This window comes from Falco peregrinus, chromosome 4, assembly GCF_023634155.1.
Source record: "Falco peregrinus isolate bFalPer1 chromosome 4, bFalPer1.pri, whole genome shotgun sequence".
Taxonomy (NCBI): Eukaryota; Metazoa; Chordata; class Aves; order Falconiformes; family Falconidae; genus Falco; species Falco peregrinus.
The window spans coordinates 861,084-885,787 of NC_073724.1; the positions used below are offsets into that span (position 1 = coordinate 861,084).

Below are 24,704 nucleotides of genomic sequence, written 5' to 3' on the forward strand. Positions count from 1 at the left end.
ATGATCAGAATTAAGATGCAAAGACAACCACGTGTAGAAGCAACTTCCCAGATCTCCAAGATACACCAGGTTTATCCAAGTCTTCAGTACTGGCTTCCTACATTATTTCAACAGAGTTGGTTTTTAAATAGCAGTTACACTTGTTTTACTTCAGTTCTCAATCCCTACTAAAGCAAGCTTTTCTCAAAGATCACATGCAGACCTGGCTTAAAGCAAAACTGCCACTACATCAGCCACTTAAATAAGAAAAAAGAAATACCTTTCACTAGTGGGATCCACCGTTAACAGGGTGTCAGCTACTCAGACTCCCAGCTTTCCTGGCTGGATTTCCTTTCCCTTGTAATCTTCAGCTCTCAAGATCAAACCCCTGTGGGTGATGGAAACAATCAGAGTTAAGACTCGTTAATTCTATGTCTCTTCCTCATTTTTTCTTAAAGATTGAAGTGAGAGAAGATGACAGTCAGTCATTCTTAGTTCTTCCTAGATTCAGAGCAACCACTGCAGAGAACACTTTCATCAAAGCCTGTCCTTACACAGGTCAGAGAGAGATACTTGAAGGTAATATTTATTTTTTCAGTTTACAGGTGATACATCATTTACAAAAAAAAATTACAGACAATGCATCCTTTCAGTGCAGTTTCAAACTAGTTCAAGAACAGGCAAAAGTCTGTGATGGTTTGGAATGCTAGTATCTGACAGCACATGCTTTTTTCCCTTAATTGACTTGGGTGGGGTAAGGAGTGGGGTACGGGTAGGGTGAAGAGGAGAAAATGCCAATGTAAGTAAGGCCATGCAAATAAAAACTCCCCAGGAGAACAGGACACATGGGTCTGGCGTGGTTTTGTTCTCAGGTAATGCAGAGATCGGAAGTTCCAGAAGACATCTGAACTTGGCACGTGCGGTGCCCTCACAGGCTGCGAGCACCTTCCGATGCCTTCAATGCTACACCAACACTACGACTGCGGATCACCTACGGAGCTAGCTAAAATAGAATGATTAAATCTTTGTATCTGTTTTCCATCATTGGAATTCTCCACTGGAGCTGCTGGGAAAAAGGAAGGTCAAGTTGAAAATACAAGCTGCTGCTGTGTGGTGGCACAACTAGGAAGCAAGACAGTTTGACCACGGCATGATTCACTTCTTTAAAAGAGGAAATACATTAGACGCAAGCAAATCTATGATTTCAGGATGGAAAGAAGCCCAAATTAGTATATGATAAATTAAGCTACATCAGTTAAGTATTTGCATGAGATATATCCAGCCACATCAATGCAGGGAGAGGCAAGGTGGACTGACTTCCATACTGGAAAGATCAACCTAAAGCAAAAGAGCCCTTGGAGTTCCTAGCTAGGGGAAGAGAGTTTATACTGCTATTTAATAATTTGACAATCTGCTATTTGCAGAACAGTTGCTTCCTTTTTACAGTATTTGTAATCTGGGACAAGACCGGGTCCAAAGAACAAGGAAACCAGTACAGACTCTAAATCCATTACTTGAAATTTTAGCCTGTGCTTTGTTCCTTGTCTCAAGTAGTCCTGCAAAGGGGTTGCTACAAGGAGCAGATCAGAACCCAGCAGTCTCTTAGGAGGCTGAAGAGAATGTAGACTGTTGATCAGCTGTTACATTTAAGCCTCAGAGATTACAAAGATTATATGCAAGCATGACCTTACCTTAGCAGCTCTACTCCCAGCAGTACTTTCCATTCTTTAGCACCCCTCTGAATTCTCCAGACCCATTTCCCATGACATTCGAGCATGGACTGCTGCACAGGAACGCAGCCATTCTTCCAGTGAAACCTGCACTGAAGCAGGGTCACCCAGCCTCCTTCTCCACCCAGCCTTCTGACTAGCTCTCCTAGACAGTACACGAGGGCTTTCTGGGGTGAGGATAAGGGCTATCAAATTAATTCCCTAATAGCTGCCACAGGACTATTCCTAAGTAAGTTATGCAGAGGGTGGGAGGGGCTTTAAGGGAAGATTGTACATGCTTGCATATATTTACAGGGATTCGCTCCACATCTAGTGACTTAAAAAAACCTCTATTATTAAACAGTTTGAAAATAATTTTTTTCCTTTTTGCAAAATTGAAATCAACCCTCGAGGATTAATTGCATATAAAAAAGAAACCTATTTTACAGCACGAACTAGTATTACTTTTAAAGTCAACAGAAAAAAACCCACATGCTGTAATATTGTTTGATAAAGCAAAAATCGCCCACAACATCATCACCCAAAATGAACCAGCGTGAAGTTTTTATTTGCATGGCCAAAGTATCTTTCTTTTGTTCCGCTGCAGCTTGTTAAGGTTTTTGCCACAGAAGGAACAAGATGCAACACTGCATACTTCCTTGAACAACCGCTCCCACAACACCTAAACATTTAACAGATGTAGCAAATGACAACACCACGAACGGGAAAAAACTAAGTTCCACCATTCAACATGGTCTGCAACAGTGTCTTTAGGGCTGGTTGAAGTGGGCAACTTCACTTTAGAAGGTCATTTCCTCCTCGTTTCTTTACAGTGTCGGTGGTTTCAATCCATACTTCTTTGCAACTTCTGTCTGGGCATAGGCAGCATCACAGAGTGAGTAGAGGTGGGCCATCTCCATTTCAGATTTGGCCAGGTTGATAGCTTTGTTGAACATTTCAATGGCTTTATCCAGATTACCTCTGAAATAAACCAAAATGTAGTCCTCCAATTAAGACCAGCAAAGCAATTTTTTCATCTCTACAGCATCTTTTTTCCTTCAGGGCTCGCACTCTCCACTACTAACAGCTTAAAAGGACTTCAGGAGGAACCACCATGAGAACTTCTGATGATAATGAGCAAACTGAAAGCAGTTGCTACCAAGCCTAAGCAATTAGGACAGCTGTTAGAACAGCCTTCCTCTTGAGAGCCCCCACAGGTGGTAGCGGGGGATAAAATGTTCTCCACAGGGCACCAAGTTTACTGCAAAGATAGTACTGGGACAACTAAGTGAACTCTCATCTCCCTTGAAAAGAGTTTGTATACTTAAAGAGGAAAACTAGCATAGACAAGAGCTCACATTATTTAAATAGGAAATGCTTGCAAAATTTCTCCTAGCAACAGCTTGACTGTCCTTTTGATGACTAGACATGTAAAAAACAAAAGACTCAACTGTACTCTCAGCTACACCCCAAATTTTTGCACAACTGTAATACACTGCACTGCTACAGAACAGTGTGTTAAGTCTTTCCTCTTTACCCTTTACAAACTGCAGTCCTGTTGGAATTAAACTGTCAGCCTTGAAAGTATAGCTCAGGATCCTCAGTACAAATGGTCCACTAAGATATGTTTAAGGACTATATCAGATACGCAGGAAGCCTAGTAATGGTTAAGGAAGTCACTTTAAATGCAGAAGGGTGTATTTAAACATACACAGACTCATCAGCATGTTGTCCAGTAAGTATGAAATTGGTCAACATAGGAACTTGCAGATCATAAAGCACAATTATGCCATAAAGAAACGAATGCTTTACCCAAGAGTTACAGAACAGACATCAGGACTTCAGCTAAGACCTGGCCTTGCACAGCACTGGGAGAAAATCTTAAGACCAAAGATCCATAAGGAAATCTAAAGGACCACTGTAATTTCAAAAGTAACTAAGAACTTTTAATGCTACAATTCAACATTACCTTTGCACTTCAATCGTTCCCATGGTTTCATATGCAAAATCACATTTGTTATCAATTTCAATGGCCTTGCTTATGAGTTCTAACCCTTTGTCTAAATCTTGCTTCCACTGGAGCTGAAGTAAACTAAAAAAGAAATAAAGTTTAGAACAAACTTCACATACCCCTCCCAAAACCCTGATCGTGCAAGGAAAAAAAAATAATCCCAAATGTATTTAGTTCCTAATGCAGGGTAGACAGTAACTTCAGTGGCTTGTAAAAACATGTATGTTAAAGTCACTTCCAATAAGCCATGTTACCAGTTTAATGACTCTAAAGACAGGTAAATTCCTCCCAAGAAGACTTGTTACAAGTTGTTTTGTGAAAGAGAAAACTTCAGCACAAAGCTGAAAGTAAGACGGCTAAAGTAAAAATCGGATACTTCAAAGAGCTACTCCATTAGGAATGAACACTAATGAAACCTTCCTGCAACTAATTTCGAGTTTAGTCAAAAGAAACTGTAGAAATATATTTAACAGCACTAAGATGTTTTTGCAGAGTGATTTCTCCTGGCTAAACATGTGAACAAATGTTCAATTCCAGTTGATTCATGTAAATATGCCAACTGCTGTTGACCAAAAGGATCGCCAATGCAATACGTACCCTTTATGAACATATGTAGTGGCATTGTCTGGCTCAAGGTCAATGCATTTATCATACATTTCATCAGCCTTGCCAAACTGCTGTTGATCAGTTAGTGCCTGCATCAGAAGAGAAACTTATATGTCAATAAGCAACCAAAGCACTCACTCTGTGCTAGGCTAATTCTAATTAAAACCATACTGGCAATGTGAGATTGGATATAGCTCTCCTATCGTACAGCAGGCCAGGCACATCAGTTACCAGAGTTAAGTTTCAAAACCGAGGCATTTTAGAAGAAAGCTGTCAGGCTTTAAGTGCACAGATTACTGATCACAGTACCACCTGCCAAGGGAGATCCACAAGCAACACAGTATCATACTGCAAGTAAAAGCCATTCTACAAGTCTGTACCTGCAAGTCTCAACTCCTTCCTTTTTCAAATATACCGCTTTCAAAAGGAAAAGCATCCATGTTGCCTACCTACTTAAAATCAGAACATCTCATGCTGCGTCCTAGAACCAACAGTACGTTTTCTTAAGAGAAGAAATAACAGTCCCTGTTGCAAGTGTACTCTGAATCTTCCTACTGAACTCTGCCAGGCCTGACCACTACATGTGGTTTGTAGCAGAATGAAACTGTTACTCTCGCTCTGCACATTTAACTCCTGAATTGCCTACAGAATCCCTGACACCCATCAAATGAGATGCCACACACATGCAGGAATTCAAGGGGAAGTGTATGCCAGACCTCCGTCTCCTAAAAGCCACCCTTGACTCTCATCGCTTATATCCAGCTCTGCCAATTTCCCCTCTACTTCCTCCATTCCAGAATACGCATACCCGTAAGTTCAGGTAGCTTACTAAAGACAGCATGTGTTATCTCAGAACTTAATGCTAAAAAACCATCATACATTATTTCAAGAAATGTGTATTATCCAAGCCACAAGGTGCAAGAGAACGCAGCTTTTTCTTTAAGAAGAGAAAAACGTACCTGAGCATAGAGTGCATAGCCTTCAGCACACTTTGGAAATTTTTTTATAACATCTTCAAAGCCTTTCATGGCTACCTGCACAGGCAAAGCATTACTTCCTGTATAAGCCTGGCGATACTATTCAAGAAAGAAAAAAGGAGGGGAGGGGAGGGGAAAGGAAAAAGATGAAATCCCACCACACACACACACAAAAAGCTCATCAGACCTCTACCCACTTCCCCAAGAGATACGCGCACCACAACAGTTGCAAGTTCCAGAAGGTGATGTGCCTCTAGATCCTACCAAATCTGGTTTTAGGAATCTGCCATAAGTCCATGTCTCTGGTAGAGTGAACTTGGAGAGGAGAAAGGGTGAAAGAAGGAAGCCATAAGGCCTGATAGTGGCTAATAGTCTCCCTCTATTTCAAAACCCTAGAAATTCCAAGCCTAGAATTCCTCCCTGTTCACACCATGCAAAGCTGTCCTCAGAAAAACCCTGCACACAGAGGCACCGTACTAGCTTGAAATAGTTTGTTTCCAATTTTTTGAAGATGACCATTCCCACAACATTAAAGCTTTATTTAAATCAATTTTACATGATACAATTAGAATGAAGATTTGTCTTCCTCTACCACAAAACAGAAACGATGACCTACTGTTTGAACAACAAAATGAAAGCAGCAAACCCTTACTCCAACTGAAGAAACTGTTGTGTCATTTCTTTACCTTATTATTAAAAAACACTGGGATGTTCATTGCCTTACTTTTCCATTACATTGCAATGAAACAGAGAAACACAATATGTTTTCCAGAACTCGCTAAAAAGAAAGAGCACCCAGATAAACACCAGCATGTTACTTACCAAAGCGAAACATTTCTGTGCTTGAGCCAAGGCAGAATCGGGTCGCAATCGGATGCATTCATCAAAGTCTTCCACAGCCTCTTCAATTTGGTCAAGCAGGATTTTCAGCTAGCCAGAATGAAAGAAAATCCTATTTCTGTATTTAATCTGTGTTTCAGACACTTAAGTGATAATTCAATCAGTGTCAGTTACTCGTATTATCTCCAGTTCAGTTCTGGAACTGCCTAGAAACCTACAAAACCCACAACTAAAAATCACTGCCACAAACAACAGAGCCACCAGTGAAACTCTGCCTTCATACGAAAAAGGCAATGTCCCTGACTGAGAACGCTTCCATTTAGACTGCTGCCATTACCGCTTCCGCATTATGTCCAGTCTCCAAAACTATGCCGTATTTTCTCAAGTCGCTTTGCCTCGCTGTAGTTAATGCTTGTGAATCATTTATCTGGACGTTGAAACATTTGGCTTTCCCAGCTTGCACTTCAAGCACTTTTTTTTTTTTTTTGACATTCTCATCCCTCCACAAGAGTGGAGCTCACTTCATCATTCTCTTATTTTACAGTGATTCTACTGTAAAACACTAATTTTCAAACTGTAGAAAACTTTCATTCCCTTCCATCAACACATAACACCATTCTTATTTCTGAGCATTAAAGAGATCTAACGATCTCATGGAGAGAGGCACTTCATCCATGGAAGTCTTCCTACGGATACGACTTAGCATATCTGTATATGGTAGCGTTTCCTTTTTGCTTCCAGCACCCTTTATATTACAGCTCTGTGGAAGCAGGCCTCTCTAGGGCTAGAAATTAGTCAAGGACACAGCAGAGTCATGAGCCAGAGGGATGAGCTGAGCAGAAGCAAGCCTAGGCCACAGCGCTGCAGATGGTGGGTTATCAGGAACCTCCGCTGAACAAAAGCTTCCTTCTACACAGATGTTGCTCTGCTATAGCGGGCCCCTTCACAGAGCAGCTTATATCTGCTGTCAACATATGCAAGCCCTAGTACTTTTAAGTCAGTTTGTATTGATAAAGAGGGCTGAACCTCTGTTGCTCTGTGTTCTTTCCTATAGCTACAGAAATAAACTGCTTCTGCCTGACCTGAACCTGCAAATTAGACTGTGTGTTTATTCTGCAACAGCTCCAAATCTGGAATTCATGTTTTTTCTGCCAGACAGTATAAAGTGTCTCTGATGATGTACTGATCTTCATTTTTCTTTTAGTATCTACTGAAATATTAGAGTATTGGGACAAAACCTCTAATGATTCTTACCTGTCCTCGATGGTGGTAAACATCTGCATTCTGAGGATCAATATCAGCAGCCATGTTGAAGTCTTGAGTGGACAGCACAGGTTGCTGCTGCTGCATGTACATACTTCCTCGTTTGATCAGAGCATTAGCTCGGAGCTGTAAAAAAAGCATTAGCCACTCCAACATTCCTCCAGATTTAAGGCCTTCTTACAATTGCAGCAAATTTTTCATTTGACTTGTTTCTCCCACTTACATTTCACTCAGTAGATCTAAGCAGGAACGAATTTCATGCTGACTCTAAACGAATCAGCTCCTTCGCTTAATTTCAGATATGTCAGCACATGCTTCCATCTCAGTGGATTCTCAACCCCCCCGCCAAAATCCTTTATAAGACAGGTTCCCTATGCTTACAAATACATTCAACATTTTTTGCAGCAGTTCAATATGCAGGTACAATTAACGGGTTTCTCTTATCTATTAAATGGATTCTTTTGGACTGTATAAGCCTCCAATTCATTCAACTTCTCCTCTTCCTTAGTTTGTACTACTTAGTACAGCTGTCTCAAAAAATCAACAAACCCTTGAAAAAAGTTTGTCAAGAATAAAAAGACTAAACAGTAAATAAACCAGAACACACCCATTAAAGTATCTGAAAACTTGGAAAAACAACTTCCTGAACTATACAGCAAGTTTAGATTTTTTCTCAACCCAAGCTACAATTCAGCTGTGACAGATTCTTACCTTCACATTTGCACCTTCCATGCTGATGACCTGATCTAGGTCTGGTTTGGCAGCATTTGCATTGCCAATAAGCAAGTAGAACGTAGCTCGCAGAAGCAAAGCTTCTGCCAGGTATTTTCCCTTTGCTTCAATTTCTTTTGTGCTTTCACTGATAATTTTGTCATAGTTCTCTTCTTCCATATATTGTTTTGCTCTTAAATAGCCAGAGCTGTAAATGATGTAAGAACAGTTATATACATACAAGCATTCACCAAACACTGCCTTTTCAATTCAGATTTTTCATTAAATCATAACAAATAATAACTTTTGCTAGACTCAGTTGCAGCACCAGCATTATCAGTAAAGTTACAAATACTCCTGGACAGAGCCATCACAGACTGAAAACAATTTAGACAAAGAATGGCCAAATTACATTGAAAATAAAGAAGAAAGAATGTTTGAAAGCTCCCGAAATTAAGCTTCATTTGTCCCTTGGAATTATTTTTTTTTTTCACATTAAGTACAGCAGTAAGCTCTGCCTTAAAACAAAGAGGGCTGGGATGGAATTCCAGGTCACAAAAGTGAAATATTAAGCCTAGCAATGTGCATTTTATAACTGGAAGAAAGAATTTCACAGCAAAAATTACAGTAAGCACTGCCTTGTCCTCAGCTAAGTGTCCTGGATTCAGTGAATCTGCCTGTACATCAGGACAATTCTATCTTACTTTAAAAAATAAAAAATTGTAACACTGTTTGCAGTGGTTTCCGTACTGACAGCAGTGATATGCTCCAAAAATAAACTGGAAAACAGCACAGTAAGTTAAAGCACCATTCATGTGGTGCTCAAGCTCCGCTCAAGAAAAAGCTCAAGCTTCTCTTTGTCAGAACAAACCTCTCATTTACATGCAGCTTGATTCCATAAAAATAAAACAACCTTTCAATGTCAGTTGCCGTAAATTCATAGTTTTCATTAACAAACACCCTTTTCCTAGCTTGTCTTATCCCTTCACATCCAAAGACAAACTTACTCTCTTCCTTGGAAACTCTCCTTCAGTACAAAACATTCCCTTCTCCAGAAGCATACTCTCCAGTCCTCCCATTGCCTAAGATTTACTATAATACTGTAGTAAATATTCAGCATATCTTCCCAATCTCACACTGTCCTTCCTCTGTTCAGTGGACATTCTTTAGAACTAGCCAGTCAGCTTGCAGAGAAGTTTCATTTTCAATACTGATCTTATTTCACAGGCTCACTTCATTACCACAGGACTTCCCATGCCAAGTAGTACAAAAACAACAGACAGGTACACTGAGCAGAATGTCAAAATCACTGAAAACTCAATTCCAATACCAAATAATTCCCAACTGTACTGTACACTCACTTTTCTTTTACTTCAGAAGCCTCTCCCTCCTTATCCTTATCTTCATCTGATTTCTCACCCTTAAGCAAAGGTTGGGAGATTATATCATCTGTGAAAGAACTGAAGTAGGATTTAATGAACTGTGGTGAGGGCATCAGAGGCTCACGATTCTGAAACAGAGAAACGTAATTTAAAGTCATTGGATGGTAGGATCAGATGGTAAATATGGAAATGGATAAACAACTGTGATTATAAAAAAAAAAAAAACAAAAACATTCATGAAAGAACCAGTGTATGACTTTCCACTATCTCATTTGATAGTTTGCTATTTTTGATTTGACAATTTGACATTTAGGGATTATTTAAGCTTCAGATCACAACACAATACCCATCACCAGTAGAAATAAAGTTAGATACTTAAGAGAAGAGGGAGATAGTATCTTTCTGCATGTGTGCCTAGAAACAAGGACTCCTAGGTTATCGTAAGACATTGGGTAGATGGGCTAAGGCAGTATGTGTGCACATAAATTGGGTGCAAAATGCAAGCTGACAGTTTAAGCATGAGCCTAAACTCAAGTAGATTCTGAATGGCAATTTGCCCTTTTCCTCAACTTGCTCAAGAGAAGCTGCTGTCTATCATTACAATGAAGACTAATGAGGCAATATGCTAATTCTACATGGAGCTTGGCCCAGATGGCAAGTAAAATGGGTGGTAAGTCCCAGAAGTAACCCACTTGGGTAGGTACAAAACCCTTTCTATACCTGAAAAATATTCTTTCTCAAAATGAATACTGCACACAAGAATTACAGTTCAATCTTTCCTGCAAGAAAAGTCTGAATGCACTCTTCTGAATTTCTCTATTAAGTCCTACCATAATACTGCCCATTTGAAGCACACCTATTTTATGATGCTACCACCATCACCACACTAACAGCACAATTCATTTTTTGTTACCTTGACATCACACATTTATGTGAGTTTCTACAGGAAGGAAACTGAGCACCTCAAAACCAACATGGACTTCAGTACTTCAACCACTGTCACAAAAAGCAAGCAAGTCTTAACACTTGTCCCAACTTTTCTGTAAACCTACTACCACTTAGAATGACTTCTCCCGGCTACCCCTCTACTTCATAATTCTCTTTTCTGCAGTTTCCACACATTAAACGCAAAGACATCCAAGTGCCAAAACAGGAATGTAAAAGTATGAGCGCCTATTTACAGAGATGGAACAGAAAGAAGCCTGTGGCTGAATGTCCCAAGTAATCTGTGGTAGTTAGGAGACGAAGGCGTATTTTTCAACACAGAAACAGGAAGTCTAACCACTAATAAAAAGGTGTGACTTCACACTGCATCATTTTTTCTTAAGCAATGCTTTTCTGCTTTTCTTACTCTTTAAAAGCAAAACAAAACAGAAACAAAACAAAAAAAACCCCAAAAAAACCCCAAACCCAAACTAACCACAGAACAGTATTCTTTTGTCACTTTCTAAAATGTAGGAATTCTACTGTCAACTTAATCTTTCCTACATGAAATTTCTATTTATACAACCAAGAATAACCTGGGGAAAAAAGTCCTCAATCATCATTCTTCTCATTTTAAGCTATTAATTACATATGGAACCAACATTTTAATGCATTTTCAGTTACTATGTAGAAACCTTCCTACCTCAACACACACGCCTAACTCAACCACCTGATGTGGAACTGAACATTTGGCTACTGCTATTCCCACACAGCCTGCTCCCATTGGGCTGCAAGTCCAGAAAAGCCCCATGTAAGGCAGCACACCGGCTTAGCATGCCTCCTGAATGTCATAATAAATTTGATTATTAAAGGGAAACAATTGTTAGAAATAAACCTCTTCTCCCTACTGATGTTTCAAAAACTCTGGACAGGTCCCAAAGGAACACAACACCGGTACAATCATAGCTCTGTACCAAAACCACTTGTGTGGATTGTTACACTTCAGCAGATGAAGACAGTGACTTGCTTACAACTGACAGAATGCCAGCAATCAACATTTCAACACCCAGTCAGGTGAAATCAGAATTTGTCAGCAATATCACAAGTCCTACCTTGTATTTCTCTTTGGCCTTTTCTTTTCCAAGGAGTTTAAGAACTTTATCAGCTAGTAACATACTTTGCTGGTTTTGGAAGGCTTCTAAAATGCAGACTGCAGTGACATCTAGGAGACAATATACAAAAGTGAGATTAAAGACAAATTCTGATAGCCACTGGAGTACACTAAACTTGCCACTGTTAAAACGAACAAAACCCCTGTTAGAGCAGGGGTCCTCAAACTACGGCCCGCAGGCCGGATACGGCCCCCCAGGGTCCCCAATCTGGCCCCCCGGTATTTACAGACCCCCCCCTGCCCCGCCCCCGCTGGGGGTTGGGGGGGGAAACCAAGCAGCCGCAGATGACGTCCTGCCACTTCATCCGCGCGCCGGCCCCCTGGTTAAAAAGTTTGAGGACCCTTGTGTTAGAGGGTAGAATATCTGTTTCCACTTGGTTGTATATCACTCAGTGTCTTCAACCTATATGTAAAGCTATTTAATACAAATTTGTATCCAAAACGATCTCCTTGAGATTAAAGGACTTCATGGCACTGAATGAAAGAAATTACATTTACTTTTATCTTCATGTTTTTATCTAGAGACAAACACACCTAGATGAACAGTGAAAATGCATACCTCCAACAGGGGCTTTCACCATTTTGAAACTTTGAGGACAGTAATTATGTTCATATTACATTTGCATTAAAAGTGCTAACACAGCTTCCCTTCTGGGACTGGTCCTAATTTTCTGCTTTTAAAATTCACATTCAGACTCATCACATCTCGCTGCTTCTTCAGTTTAAGACATCTTCCCTTACTACACCTCAAATTTTGCTGCTCACCTCCATGACTTTGGAACAGAGCAAGTTTAAGAGACACCTTGCTGTCCTACTTAAAAGTGCTAGCCCATATCACAACACTTGTATTCACACACAGAAGCCTCTGCAAATGTTAGCCCATGGCTGCCTGAACTGCACTTTGCAGTGTGAAATGCACTCTTACAGTACATGAACATTATTCCTCTGGATCCTGTAGTTAATGCAATACTACCACTGATTTTTCCTATTTCATTTTCACTTGGAACATCAGTGAAGATGAATAGAGTTTGGACTTGAAATTCAAACAGTATATTGCTCGAATACACTTGAAAAGCAAGTATCTTACCCTGGAGTTTTACTACAGTTTTCTGTAATTCTACCCTGCTAAAGGTACTACTATGCCATTATTTATACAGAAACTCCCTGCAACTCTGGCATGGTCAAGAAGCACATCGCAGGCCCCGAGAAAACATACAACACCCAGAAAGAGCATGAAAAGACAGTGTGCAGTAATACTGTGCCATACGACCTCAGCAGCCACACTGCCCAAAGCAGGCAGCTGTAAAGTAGTACCCAGACTTGGGTGAATTGGCAACATCTTGCCAAATTATACTGCCAGGGATCATCAGAGAGGGTTTTTGCTGCTGCTGGTGGTGGGTTTTCTGTGAGTTAGTTTGGTTTTGCTTTCCTCCACTACATGGACATACCCTGCATCCTGGAATTTTACTGGCCACACATGGTTGGCAGGTAAAAGCAGTATTATATTAGAAAACCGGTGCAGTTCAGAAAAGGCAAGTAATTTTCAGATCTGAAAAAACTGCAAGCTAAAGCTCAAACACAAATCAAGGTTGAAAATAATTGCTACAAACACTGTTGCTACTAACACTGAAAAGCAGTTACATTTAAAAGCTATCCTACTGTGGCAGGGACACTTGATCTTTCTTGGGGCTTTTATCATCTGTCAGTTTATCACAAGCACACAGGGTTTAGATTTTATTACAGCACTCTGGAAGTGCAGCTGTTAGTCGATTAGTGATTGCAAAGGACTACAGTGAGTGACCCAAGAAGTCCTCTTCCAGTCACTACAGCCTTATGAAGCAGAGAGGCAGGCATTCTGCCAGCAGACAAATAAATAGATAAATAAAACTTCCACTTATTTTCTAATTTAGCAGGCCTAACTCTTAGCTGTTACACATAATGAAACTAATCTAATTTATCCCTTATATTTGCCAGTCAGAGCTCTGATTTTCTTTTTTTCTGTCCTTCCTTGATAATGAGCACAGCTGATATTTTTCATTTGCCTTTTAACCTTACATCAGCAGGAATGATTTCACTTGACGAAATTTAAATGGGTGCTTTCAAACAGTACCCCTTAGTTCAAAAAGGCCCTCAGAAAATACACCTGACTTGTGGTTCTCTTCAATTTTCATGCCTTCTCAGTCACATCTTCCTAACAGTTTAAGATGTATTCTGTTAGGAATAGTATTTGGAAGGATTTGACACTAGTTTCTGCCAAATTTCTAGTGTTAATATTTAAAAAAAAGGTTAAATCTGTTCCAATTTTCTTAACAGTTATACATCAGAACGAAATTCTACTCAAGCTGTTTTCCCTTTAATACCTGCCAAATGCATTTAAATGACTGCAATACTCTTGTTTCTGACCATGTATCCCCACCTGCAAACACACCTTGGTTTCTGTAGTAGTACCATTTCTCTAAAACAAACAGGGAAGAAGGTTTGTATGCTGTATGGAAGCAGAACAACTGTTATCTGGGTTATCCACTTGGTGTGTTAAATGATTTCTACTCTTAAAATTTAGGGAGTTTCCTGGAAAAAAAGAATACCTTCAGTGGCTACAGTAGCATCAATTTCTCAGCAACTATTTCAGACATAAGTGAATGGGAGCTTGAAAAATGGAAAAAGGTTTCTTCTGACAAAGAGAAGAAAATGTATTTGCAGTAGCTATGAATGGTTTTAAATAATTAATTCTGTATTACTGTAGTTACAGTAGTAGAAACAAAACCATCCCAGAAGTTACCGTCTCCCAGGCTCCTGAGCTAATTCCAATTTTAAATATACATATCATGAGACACTCACCTTCTAAACATTCCTTCTTGTTGTCTAGCTTCTCATGAGCCTTTGCACGTCTGAAGAGAGCTTTTACATATTTAGGATTAAGCTCAACAGCCTTTGTGCAGTCTTGTGCCACTTCTGTCCACTTTTGCTGTGGGCAGAAAAACAGCAGAATGAGACAGGCTCTAGTCAGCTGCATTATATTAGCTTTCCACTACCAACTCCAGGGTCATGCCCACCTAACAGTAGCTGCAGTTCCCCGGGCTCTGGTTGTACCTGCTTGCTCCTATTTCTGCAAGTTTCTCAGTAAGAAACTGCCAGGCACCACTGCAAGCCACCTGCACCAGAAGAGCCACAAAACAGAAAAGGAATTCCTATAGAAAAATGAAACCGGACAGTTGTACAAAGCATACAGGAAAAGATAATGAGTTGATGTGAAGATGCTTGCAGGAGGTAACACTGGAACTGAAAGACTGGTACTAAACAAATAGAAGAAAAAAGATGAAAACATAATGAAAACCAACAAACAAGTTTAAGAAAGTGCTTTTTTTAAAAAAAAAATTGTTATTTCAATTTACTACAAAGGTATGATAAATGAATATGTAGGAGTAGAGCTAGTCAGAGCTATTAAGAACTAAAAATCCATTTATTTGCCAAATTGATTACCAAAACAGGCTTTTCTAATAACTGAAAAAGAGGAATCACATACATGTGGGATCCAACACATGAATTAGTGTTATTAGTAGTATTTGACTAGACAAGAACTGTTTTATCTCTCCTCTAACTTTTAAGACTAGACTTCTCTAATCACAGTCTCTCACTTGATACTTCAGACTGTACAAAGTAAATTTTTCCACTCCTTTATACAGTTCACCAACTTGACCTCACAGGCAAATCTACTGATACCATAATAAGCAACACTGGTTGACTTCTGAAACTAGTATTAATATACTCAACTATCAAGTAAATATTACTTCCACATATGCAAAATTTAGGTCTTGGGCTTTAGTAGGATTTCTGTGGAATTTTTTGTTGGAATTTCTTTTTTTTTGTTGATTCTTTGAAGTAGCATCATTCCAAAATATTTGGTGTAACAGTTAAAGAAACTCTGAAGCAAAATTAACCTAGATACAAGACAATTGTCCCAGAAGATAAGACATTAAAACCTTGTCTTACAAGAAAGGGACATATAAAAATTACATAAAATAGGCTGAGAATAGTTGACAGCAAATAATTTTTTTTATATGTGGAGAGAAGTATGATGAGCTAGTGAAAAATAGCAGCAATGGCATTTTTTGTGAAGATGGCAGACAGCACCACCTGGGATCTTTCAGTGGACAAAGGTGACAAAATACACAATTTATAATACAACTTTTTAGAATAACCACACAATTATCTTTAATTTCTTACCAGTTGTTCATAGGCAGCAGCTCTATTTTGATAGAAGGTAGAAAGATCAAGGTTTTTCTCAGGAGGGCACAGGCTGATAGCCTCAGTATAACACTGAATAGCTTGCTCGTATTTTCCTGCTTTAAAATATTTGTTTCCTTTGTTCTTGGCTGCTTGGGCTCTATCAAGAGGGCTCTGAAAAAGAAAGTGATAGGTCAGGTCAAGTAAGAAATGTATCACTGCATGCAAGCTATGCACTTAAGGGCTGATCTTCAAAGACAGAAAAGGGATCTGAGTGGTAAACTCTGGCTTAGACTTCTGAAAATCTCACTCCTTCTACTTCCTGGGAAAACATAACGTTTCCTTTTGAAAGTGTATCAGATAGGAGACAAACTTCTCAAAAGATTCACTACAATGGTATTAAACAATGCAGTGATTTCTCTTTGGAAAGCTAAACAGGTTTTAATCTTACATGACTGGTGATCAGAAGAACCAATGAGATAAGTTATTTCTCCAAAGACTAAAAATGCAAGGATAACAAAAGCCCTCAAAGCAATTCAAACCGGTAAAGTTTCCTACTGAAGTACATATAGCCTATTAGACCAGATCTGACTCATCAGACTATGAATTAAATACAGAAAACATTTTGTTGTGGAAAGACCTATTGAGCAAGACTAATAAAACATGTAGAGAAAACAAAGCTGTTTTGCCTTCCATACATTAGACAAATTAACTAACTTGACAGCCAACTCCTCCACAGCTTCAAAGACCCTGCTCATCCAACCGCTAACACAAAGCGCTGGACCATCGCAATCTGCCATTCTTGGCAGAGGATGGAAAACTTGGCTAACTGGCCTGCAACCCTGCTAAATGAACCTTTACATTCTGCACCACCTGCCTGCTGACCGTCTGCATTTCTGCCGAAACCAGCGTTGCTACCTGTAGCCCCTAGATTTACAGATCAGTTATCAAATGCTGTGGTTTATAAGGAATCAATGTTAAAAAGCCTCTCTTTATCAAAGGGGTATGACCCACGTTCAAGACATACAGAGCTGCAAAAGACCCCTAACGTTCATCACCTGGATTTCAGCTCCTCTTTCACTTGAAGCCTAGCTTCAAGGACCACCACTGTGGGACAGTTCAGGCTAACCTGCCAGACCCAAACAAACAGAGGTATGACCATACATGCCATCCTACCAAACTCTCTGAGGATGGGACAGGTACAAACTGGGGACAGTCATGCCTTACACAATACTGCAGGATTCACTACATCTCACCTGTCGAACCACATGCACTGAGAAAAGATCAGCTGGGCTTTGCTGGCAATTGTCAGGGCTTCTCTTTGGACCACAATTCCGCCCCCTCTCCCCTGACCTACTGCCAGCGCCAAACTACACCCAGACTGCTGTAACACAAACTTGAAGGCATCTTTGTGTTTCATCCACCTGTTTCCCTTAATGTCTGCTCATTTCATGCCAGTCTGATCATTTTTAGTATCTAAATTACTTTTAAAACTGACAACCTACAGGGATCCCAGGGGTTGCTGTACAACCCTCTCTTTTAAGGCCTGGTTTCCAGTCATGGCATGAAAGAATCAGATAATGGGTACCAGTCTTAGTTCCTACATAAAAATAGGCATCCAAGTACAACAGAAGTATCCTACAGGCAGTCTCCTGAGGAGAGACTTACGAGGGAAACTATATAAGGGAGGGAATTCCTTAAATACCCTTACTGCCAGAAAAGCTCTTCTCTCATGGGTCACCAGTCGCTGGGCTTATAGGAAATCAGTCTGCACCATCTCCATTGTTCACAGAACAAGATAATCTGCATGGCTTTTAAATTTTTGGGGTTTAATGATTTAAATTAAAATTGATACAAGATTATTAATTTCACCCCTTTTTGTACACTGTAACTCTATGGGTACACAAACCAGAATTAGAGTGCAAATATTTTTACTGAGAGCTAAGTAACTGTGTATTTGATAAGTTAAAACTTCAAAACTTAATCCCAAGTCTGAAAATGTTACATTTACTTCAAGTTATGGCCTAAATTTAGCTCCCAATACAACAACACACCTCTTTTAACTAAGATCAGGGTTATACATATGCAGCAGACAAACTTAAATGCTTGAAGGTCAGCTTGAATTTTTCCTTCCGCATTTCCACAGCAAACCACACTAGAAAAGTCTTTGGAAAATAATCTACAAAATTCAGTGCTGTTCCAATTTACTTGGTACAAAAAAAAAAAAAAAAAAGTGCAAGATGTGGTCCATGTTGTAACATCCACATGCGTGTTCCCAGCATAGAAATTACTTAAAACTGCAGAGATTTAGCCTACACTACAACTAGATTACTCCTTTATGATCACCACCAATTTCTTTAGCCCAGGGATCTACTACCCCAGTATGTGCCTCAGGCTGACCAGTCCGTCTACGCTCCATCCTACCCACTCTGGCAGCCCTGGAGTGCAGCCCCTGCATGAAGACACGCACTACAGGTGAGGTGTACCAGATAATATTCAAACGCAATAGCTGCTCCAGTGTCAGGTGTGCAACAGGAATTGTAACTGGAAGCAAGAAATCTGTAGTTCTAGGGCAGTCGCTGGTGCTCTGCTCATTCCTGGGATGCATGAAGTCTTCCGAGAAGCCTGAGTGCGTGCAACAGGGACCGAAAACCTCAGAGAGTAAGGGCATGGTGCCACAGGAAAACTCATTAGAATTACTAACTTTGTTAATCAGAGTAAGCTTTGAATAACAATAGTAGGATCACAGACCACACAACCAACTATACAGAAATTAATCATCAGATAGATGCTGACTCTGTGCTTACTCTGCCTCATACATTACATGGTGCAAGAAATTTGAGTGAGGGTAGGTATAAAGAGTTAGAGCACAAGATACTATCATGTGATACAGTCAGCAATAATGCCCATGGCAAGAAAGAAATCAACTTTTTTATTTTGTTTATGCTGCCTTTTAAACTAGGCTCCTAGCTCTTAGATGGTTTATCTGCAACCTTAGTCACACTGTTCTGCTCTGGTCAATACACTGTTGAATGGGCAACATTTTAAATGCAAAGGCTGATACAGCTCTGTATCAGTTAGTCCATTCTCATAAGGACTGAGATGAAAAAGCAGAGTTGCTTAGCATCTCATATCTGTGAAAAATGGATCCCACACAGACTGTATAGAAATTGTGCATTAAAAATAGCAAAACCCTGTATTTATGTCTCAATGCTCAAATGGTGACAAAACACAATGCCAAATTTTAAACTCAACTGTTTTTAAAAAATGATTATGCGGATGAGATTTATTTTCTTAGCAATCGTGAAACTTGTACTATAGAAAACATAGCAAAAACTAGTGGATTAATTTACAGCTTTAGTATACAACTGATCAATTTAGAGAACAAAACAAAAAAAATATGCAGCTTTTATTTTAATTTTGTGAATTTTTAAAGAATACTCATAACAATTTTTTTTCCATACCAAAGATAATTAATTTCTGTTTAAGTTACATATTCAACTAAACTAACTGCAGTATAACCCGATTAAACCAAACCCACCAAAAAGCTAAATCTCATCAGTCTCCTCTTCTGCTTTGGTAGGTTTTTGTTGTTGGGGGTTTATTGCAGTTGTTGGTTGGGGTGGGTTTTTTTTGTGGTTGTTGGGGTGTTTGGGGTTTTTTTCAAAGATATTAAAGAACTCATGACATTACATGCTACAATACCTTTTCATAACAGCACAAGTAAGAATACAGAAATTAATTCTTAACATAAGATCAGTTTTTCAAAGAGTTTGTCAAACCTCAAGTTTAACCCCGATGAAATTTTTAAGCTCTCAGGCCTCCAGCCCTTCTCAATTGCTACGCTAAAGATGTACACAAATAAGAAACTGACATGGAAGCAAACTTAACGTACCTCATGCACAAGTAATCAAAAACCCTCACACCTCCTTCCATTTTCTTGCAAATGTAGTAATTCTAAGACATTATTTTCCAATTTCAGTGCTTCTCCTCACCCCACCCATTGCCATTCTATATCGTGCTGGACATCTTTTGTTCCTAAAGGTCCATATAGAGCAAGAAGAACTCTGTCATCTTCTGGTCAAAGAATCTGTGCAACAAGCAAACCGTCTCAACAAAAGTAACAGAAGTTCATAATGAATTATCTGCCAAGGCAGTATAAACAAATATCTCTGAAGTTATCTGCAGTTACGTAAAAAATAACACCTCTGTACTTAGGAGCACCTTCAGCAACTGTTCACTAACAAGTCTTAAAACATATTAAGCCAAAGGACATTTGTGTATTTGAGAAGCACTCAGCTATCCAAGTAAACAAGCTAACTGTTAGCTAAGACTGCTAACTCTCTAAAGACTAGACAGCACTGACAAAAATCTCTAACTGTCACTTTAAACTCAGCAAATGTGCTTCCTCACAAACTGTGTGCAAACAGCAACTTAACAGCAACAGACTGCCAGCTGCAAGAATAACAAAGCTTAGTAACACCCAGCAATGCCAACATGGTTAAACTAGCAGTTCAGACCTTTATTTATTTGAGGAAGATTGTTTTTTAAAGCAGAACAAGAAATTTGCTGGCAGCCAGTGACAGTGATTCACAACAGAAGAATGAGCAGAGTTTCAGCATTTTCTTTTGGTTGAAAAGATGACATGGAAGGGGACTACTATTTCAGCCATCTTTAACTCAAGAACTTTAAGAAAAAAAAAAAAAGCAGCCAATGTCTAGACCCTCTTAATGAGATTAGGTACCAAAAAAAAAAAATAATTGTTTTCTGACTACTTCTTTTATAACATTTTTTTTTTTACTAATGTTCATCTCGAGTCTTGTCTCAGACCTATACTGAAAGGCATTAACTGAGTATAAATGGTTTTAAGAGTCTCCTTAGCACTAAAAACACTATGAGAAAAATTATGTCCACATGAGCATAGTATAGAAATAATTAAGCTCAAGTTTACAGTACAATTTGGCAATGCTCTCCATCAGACACCTTCCTTTCAAATGAGTTTGCCATTCATGCCTATCACAAATAAGCAAACTGCACATGAGCTGCCAAGAGTCTAACAATTATTCTACTGCTATTGTACACATATTTAAGTTTTCTACACCTGTCCGCTACAGCTGGTGTGAAACACATAAGACTTACGGTAGGTTGACAGTGAGATTTATTAGGCAACAGGTGCACAGTACAACAGAAATGACTTTTCACATATCTTGCTTAGATCAATTCAGAAGTATCAACAGAAGCATAGCTAGATAAAGGGGTTTAATTCATTTGTATTCTGATCTAATGGCACAGCAGTGAGACAGGCAACATTCAGCACTTGCTAGTAAAACAAGATACCGAAAAGAAGCAGCCATACTAGTCGACTGTTGATCCCAATATGTGGCACCGCACAAGCCAAGGAGTTTGGTCACGTTCACCCACCACTGTACTCAAGGACTATATCCAGCTCAGAGAAAAATATGCAAAGACAGTGAACTGCTGTGGACCCAAACAGCTTTGTCTGCAATACACAATGTCATACGGCTGACTGAACAATTCAAGAATCTCTGTTCGATGCTTCCTCATGTATCAAAAGCACAAGGTTACCTATGAACTTGCTGAAAGAGTTCACGGGTGAGATTTGGACCATCACAGCCTTGCAAAAGGAAGTGATTTCAACTTAAGGAGGAAAAAATACTGAAGAAACCAACACATTACCTCACTGACTAACCAGTGCTCGCTCCTGTCAGACAAGAAGGGTATAAACTTGCCAAGAAGTTATGATGGAATAAGTAAAAAAAACCACAAATCAACTGGGTATCAATCAACACAATAATTGCAGAGCAGTTTACTTCTCAACATGTTTAAGTTATGCAACATTCAGTATAAACTAAGAGAGCATGTAAAAAAGCAACCACTGTTACTGAGTAACTAAAACACATTCCATCTTAGCTATAAGAAACAATGACACTTTCTGTAATTAACAGATGCAATTTGACTTCCTGACCTTTGAGTCATCCATAGATGGCACTTAACCAGTCCAGTAACACCAGTTTACTGTATTGTTGAGGAGCTACGCTCACAGCAGAAGGCAACTCAAAAGTAGTTCAGCTTTTCCTGATATAGCACCTATGCTAAGGGCTTCTGCCAATACAATGTCAGTCACAGATCATACGCTCAGCCAGTGCTTCTACGCCAGGAGAATCCTCTAGTGCAGATGCAGCCTGGGGAAAAAAAATGTAAGGCCTCTGCAGCAGGTAAAAAAGCTTGAACTGCATGCAAAATAGTAAGAAGTCTGAATACAAAACAATGAAGATTTTAGATCCTATATATTTTCAAAGAATCAGCAAAAAAATTCAAGATCTTCAGAAACAGTGAACAGTGCATCAAACAGGTACAAAAGCTGACTTAATGAAATGCACAATGAAGGCCAAGTCCTAAGTTACATTCATGAGTAAAAGAACAGTTACCTGACACACACATGCAAGCACCTGTCAGCAGCCCACTCGTTACTGACCTATGTGTTTTCTAAAACACTTCCCTCTTGTGTTTAGACTGTGAAATGAATTACTGGCTCCTATTACTATACAGATTTGTGTTTGAAATCTGAGTTAAAAAAAACCAAAACAACCACCACTTTAGAAAGGCTGACCAACACAATGCAGGTAATTAACAAGTAAAGCATCCATAATGGTTTTATTCTCAATCGAGGGTCTTATCAAGAATATCAGTAACTAATCAAATATGTGTGGAAACATGGAATCTACATGGCATCACCGCTGTGGATATGAGGAACAGGAAGGCAATTGTCCCCCCAGACATAAAGCTGTCAACAGAAACTGCAGTCACATTAATTTTCCTGCTGCAGCCGTATTTTGACCAGCTAGACAATTATCTCATGTAATCAGGTAAATCTGAGACCTTCTTCTACAGGCTTTCCTAAGTAATAGCTCTCATTTCCTTACAGAATAAGCAATGACACTCTTCAAGGAACTGTGGATCACACCTCTCAATCACGTACTTATTCTTAGATGTATAGTCTTCCAGTAATATAATCTGTGGAGCAACCCGACAAAGCTAGACACACAGTATTTTACATCAAGTGCTATGTATTAAATGTTTTAAGTACTTGCTTCAAGGACAACTACAGAATGTCTACAAACCACTTGACAGTACACGCTGCAATTCAGCAACACAATCAAGAAAGTTGACACGGTAACAGCAAAGTCACTGCAGCTACACAAAGGTCATGACTAACATGCAAACCAGAGCTCACACATCACAAGCACACCGCCTTAAATATGCCATATGCTGTTTGCAGCCACAAGCCAAAGTTACCACTGTAAACCAAGTCCGAGTTTGTCCTCCACACACTACTTGCTCAGTACTGTTGCCCATGAAGAAACAAATCACTGCATTCAAGTAACTGCCTCCAGGTCCAACATCCCTGTTACAGTTCACTAGGCTTCTGGGAACGCCCGAGGGTACCTGTGATTCACTAGCTATGGAAGCTGCCACCCTCCTCACCACTCCCATATGTTCCTGCCACTGCCTGCCCACTCATGTAACACTGATCTTCATCACTGACTCTATCAAGGTTAAAGCCAACCTCTTCCAATCTCCCAAAGTTGATTCCTTCTCTCCTGCTCATTTCAGACAGGAATTTAAACCGTGGTCTGACAGTTCACAGCATTTTGGGTGGTACAGCAGAATGGAAGAAGAAAATTCAGGAATATCTTAATGACATTTTCTTGTCAAAGCCAATCAGTTTGTCAAATCCACCACTTTCGCTTGTCAGCTTTAACCTCACCTCAGTCATCCAACATCACTGTCACAGTACATCTGTGACAGCAGATGTGCAGAAAGTGCATCTTATGAAGCATTTTTCCACCTACGGATATACAAAGAATCATGGATCTGATCTGGAGTCTGATCTTCCATGTTGCCCTTCAATTTTGGTACAGACCGTTTCAACTGAAAATTCTCAGAATCGTAATTCACAACAAGATGAACGTAAGGTTTGAAAGCACATCTATTCACATTTTTTGGATTCTGGATCAAAGTTTTGGATTGTGCTCGCCTTCTGCTCAGGGTACCCCGCACCTCGCCCAGCGCACAGCATCACCGGGTGCCCCTTCCAGAGCACGGCTCCTGGAGGTGGCTCACCCGGCTCACCGCGCCGCAGGGGCAGAGCATGCCTCCACGCTGGCCCGGCCGGCCCAGCGCTACCTCACCGCGACACGCCTTCGGTAACGAGCGCTTCCGAGCACCGGCACCGGGCCAAGCATGAGGGAAAACCGGGGAGGACCAAGGGCCGGCCCCGAGCGCTGTGCCAGAGGGGCCGCCCCCCCGGTACCGCCGCCGCCCGAGGCGCCCCCACGGCGCGGCTCCGCACCGCCCCCCGTCCGGCCCTGCCCTCCCCCCCGCGCTGCCACAGCGGCGGGGCCCAGCGCAGGGCGCTCACCATGTCCTCATGGCCGGGCCCATCGGGCTGCCCGCCGCTGCCGCCGCCGCAGGGCCCGGGGCTCGCCCGCCCCTCGGGGGTCTTCCGCTCGCTCGCGCCCTTGCCACCGCGGCGGGCCGCCCGCCGCCCCCACAGGTACAGCGCGCCGGCGCCCAGCAGGATGGGCGCGCCCAGCACCAGCGCCAGCTGCCAGCGGGACAGCCCCGCACCGCCGCCGCCGCCGCCCGCCGCTTCCACGGGCTTCGAGGCGGCCATGACGCGCTCACACCGCCGCCCGCGGGAGGGGAAGCAGGGGGTCACCGGACACCCGGGGCACGCCGGGAGGCCGCGGGGCGCGCAAGCACTTCCTCCCGCCGCACGGCCCGGCGCGGCGGCACCCCCTGCCGGAGCGGCGGTGCAGCGCCGCCACGGGTGCAGGGGCGGGGCGGCCCTCGGGCCCGCGTACCTCCGGCTGGCGGGGCGGC

General features: G+C 40.9%; 1 protein-coding gene across 1 annotated transcript; it reads right to left on the minus strand.

Moving 5' to 3' along the window:
- Positions 1-549: 549 nt before the first annotated feature.
- On the minus strand, positions 550-24,542 carry TOMM70 (translocase of outer mitochondrial membrane 70). Its single transcript, XM_055801540.1, has 12 exons — positions 24,241-24,542; positions 15,798-15,971; positions 14,412-14,538; positions 11,515-11,624; positions 9,458-9,606; positions 8,097-8,304; positions 7,377-7,511; positions 6,105-6,212; positions 5,265-5,381; positions 4,297-4,394; positions 3,658-3,780; positions 550-2,669 (listed from the first exon to the last, which is right to left on the minus strand). Exons 1-12 carry the CDS (start codon positions 24,493-24,495, stop codon positions 2,516-2,518), a joined length of 1,758 nt encoding a protein of 585 aa, XP_055657515.1. The 5' UTR covers positions 24,496-24,542; the 3' UTR covers positions 550-2,515.
- Between the last annotated feature and the right edge of the window lie 162 nt (positions 24,543-24,704).

Coding starts and splice junctions, on each gene's coding strand:
- TOMM70 (XM_055801540.1), bottom strand. CDS start 24,495: ATGGCCGCCTCGAAGCCCGTGGAAGCGGCGGGCGGCGGCGGCGGCGGT. Junction 11,625..14,411: donor CAAGAAGGAATGTTTAGAAG/GTGAGTGTCTCA, acceptor ATTGTCTCCTAG/ATGTCACTGCAGTCTGCATT. Junction 3,781..4,296: donor ACTACATATGTTCATAAAGG/GTACGTATTGCA, acceptor TTTCTTTTTTAG/TTTACTTCAGCTCCAGTGGA.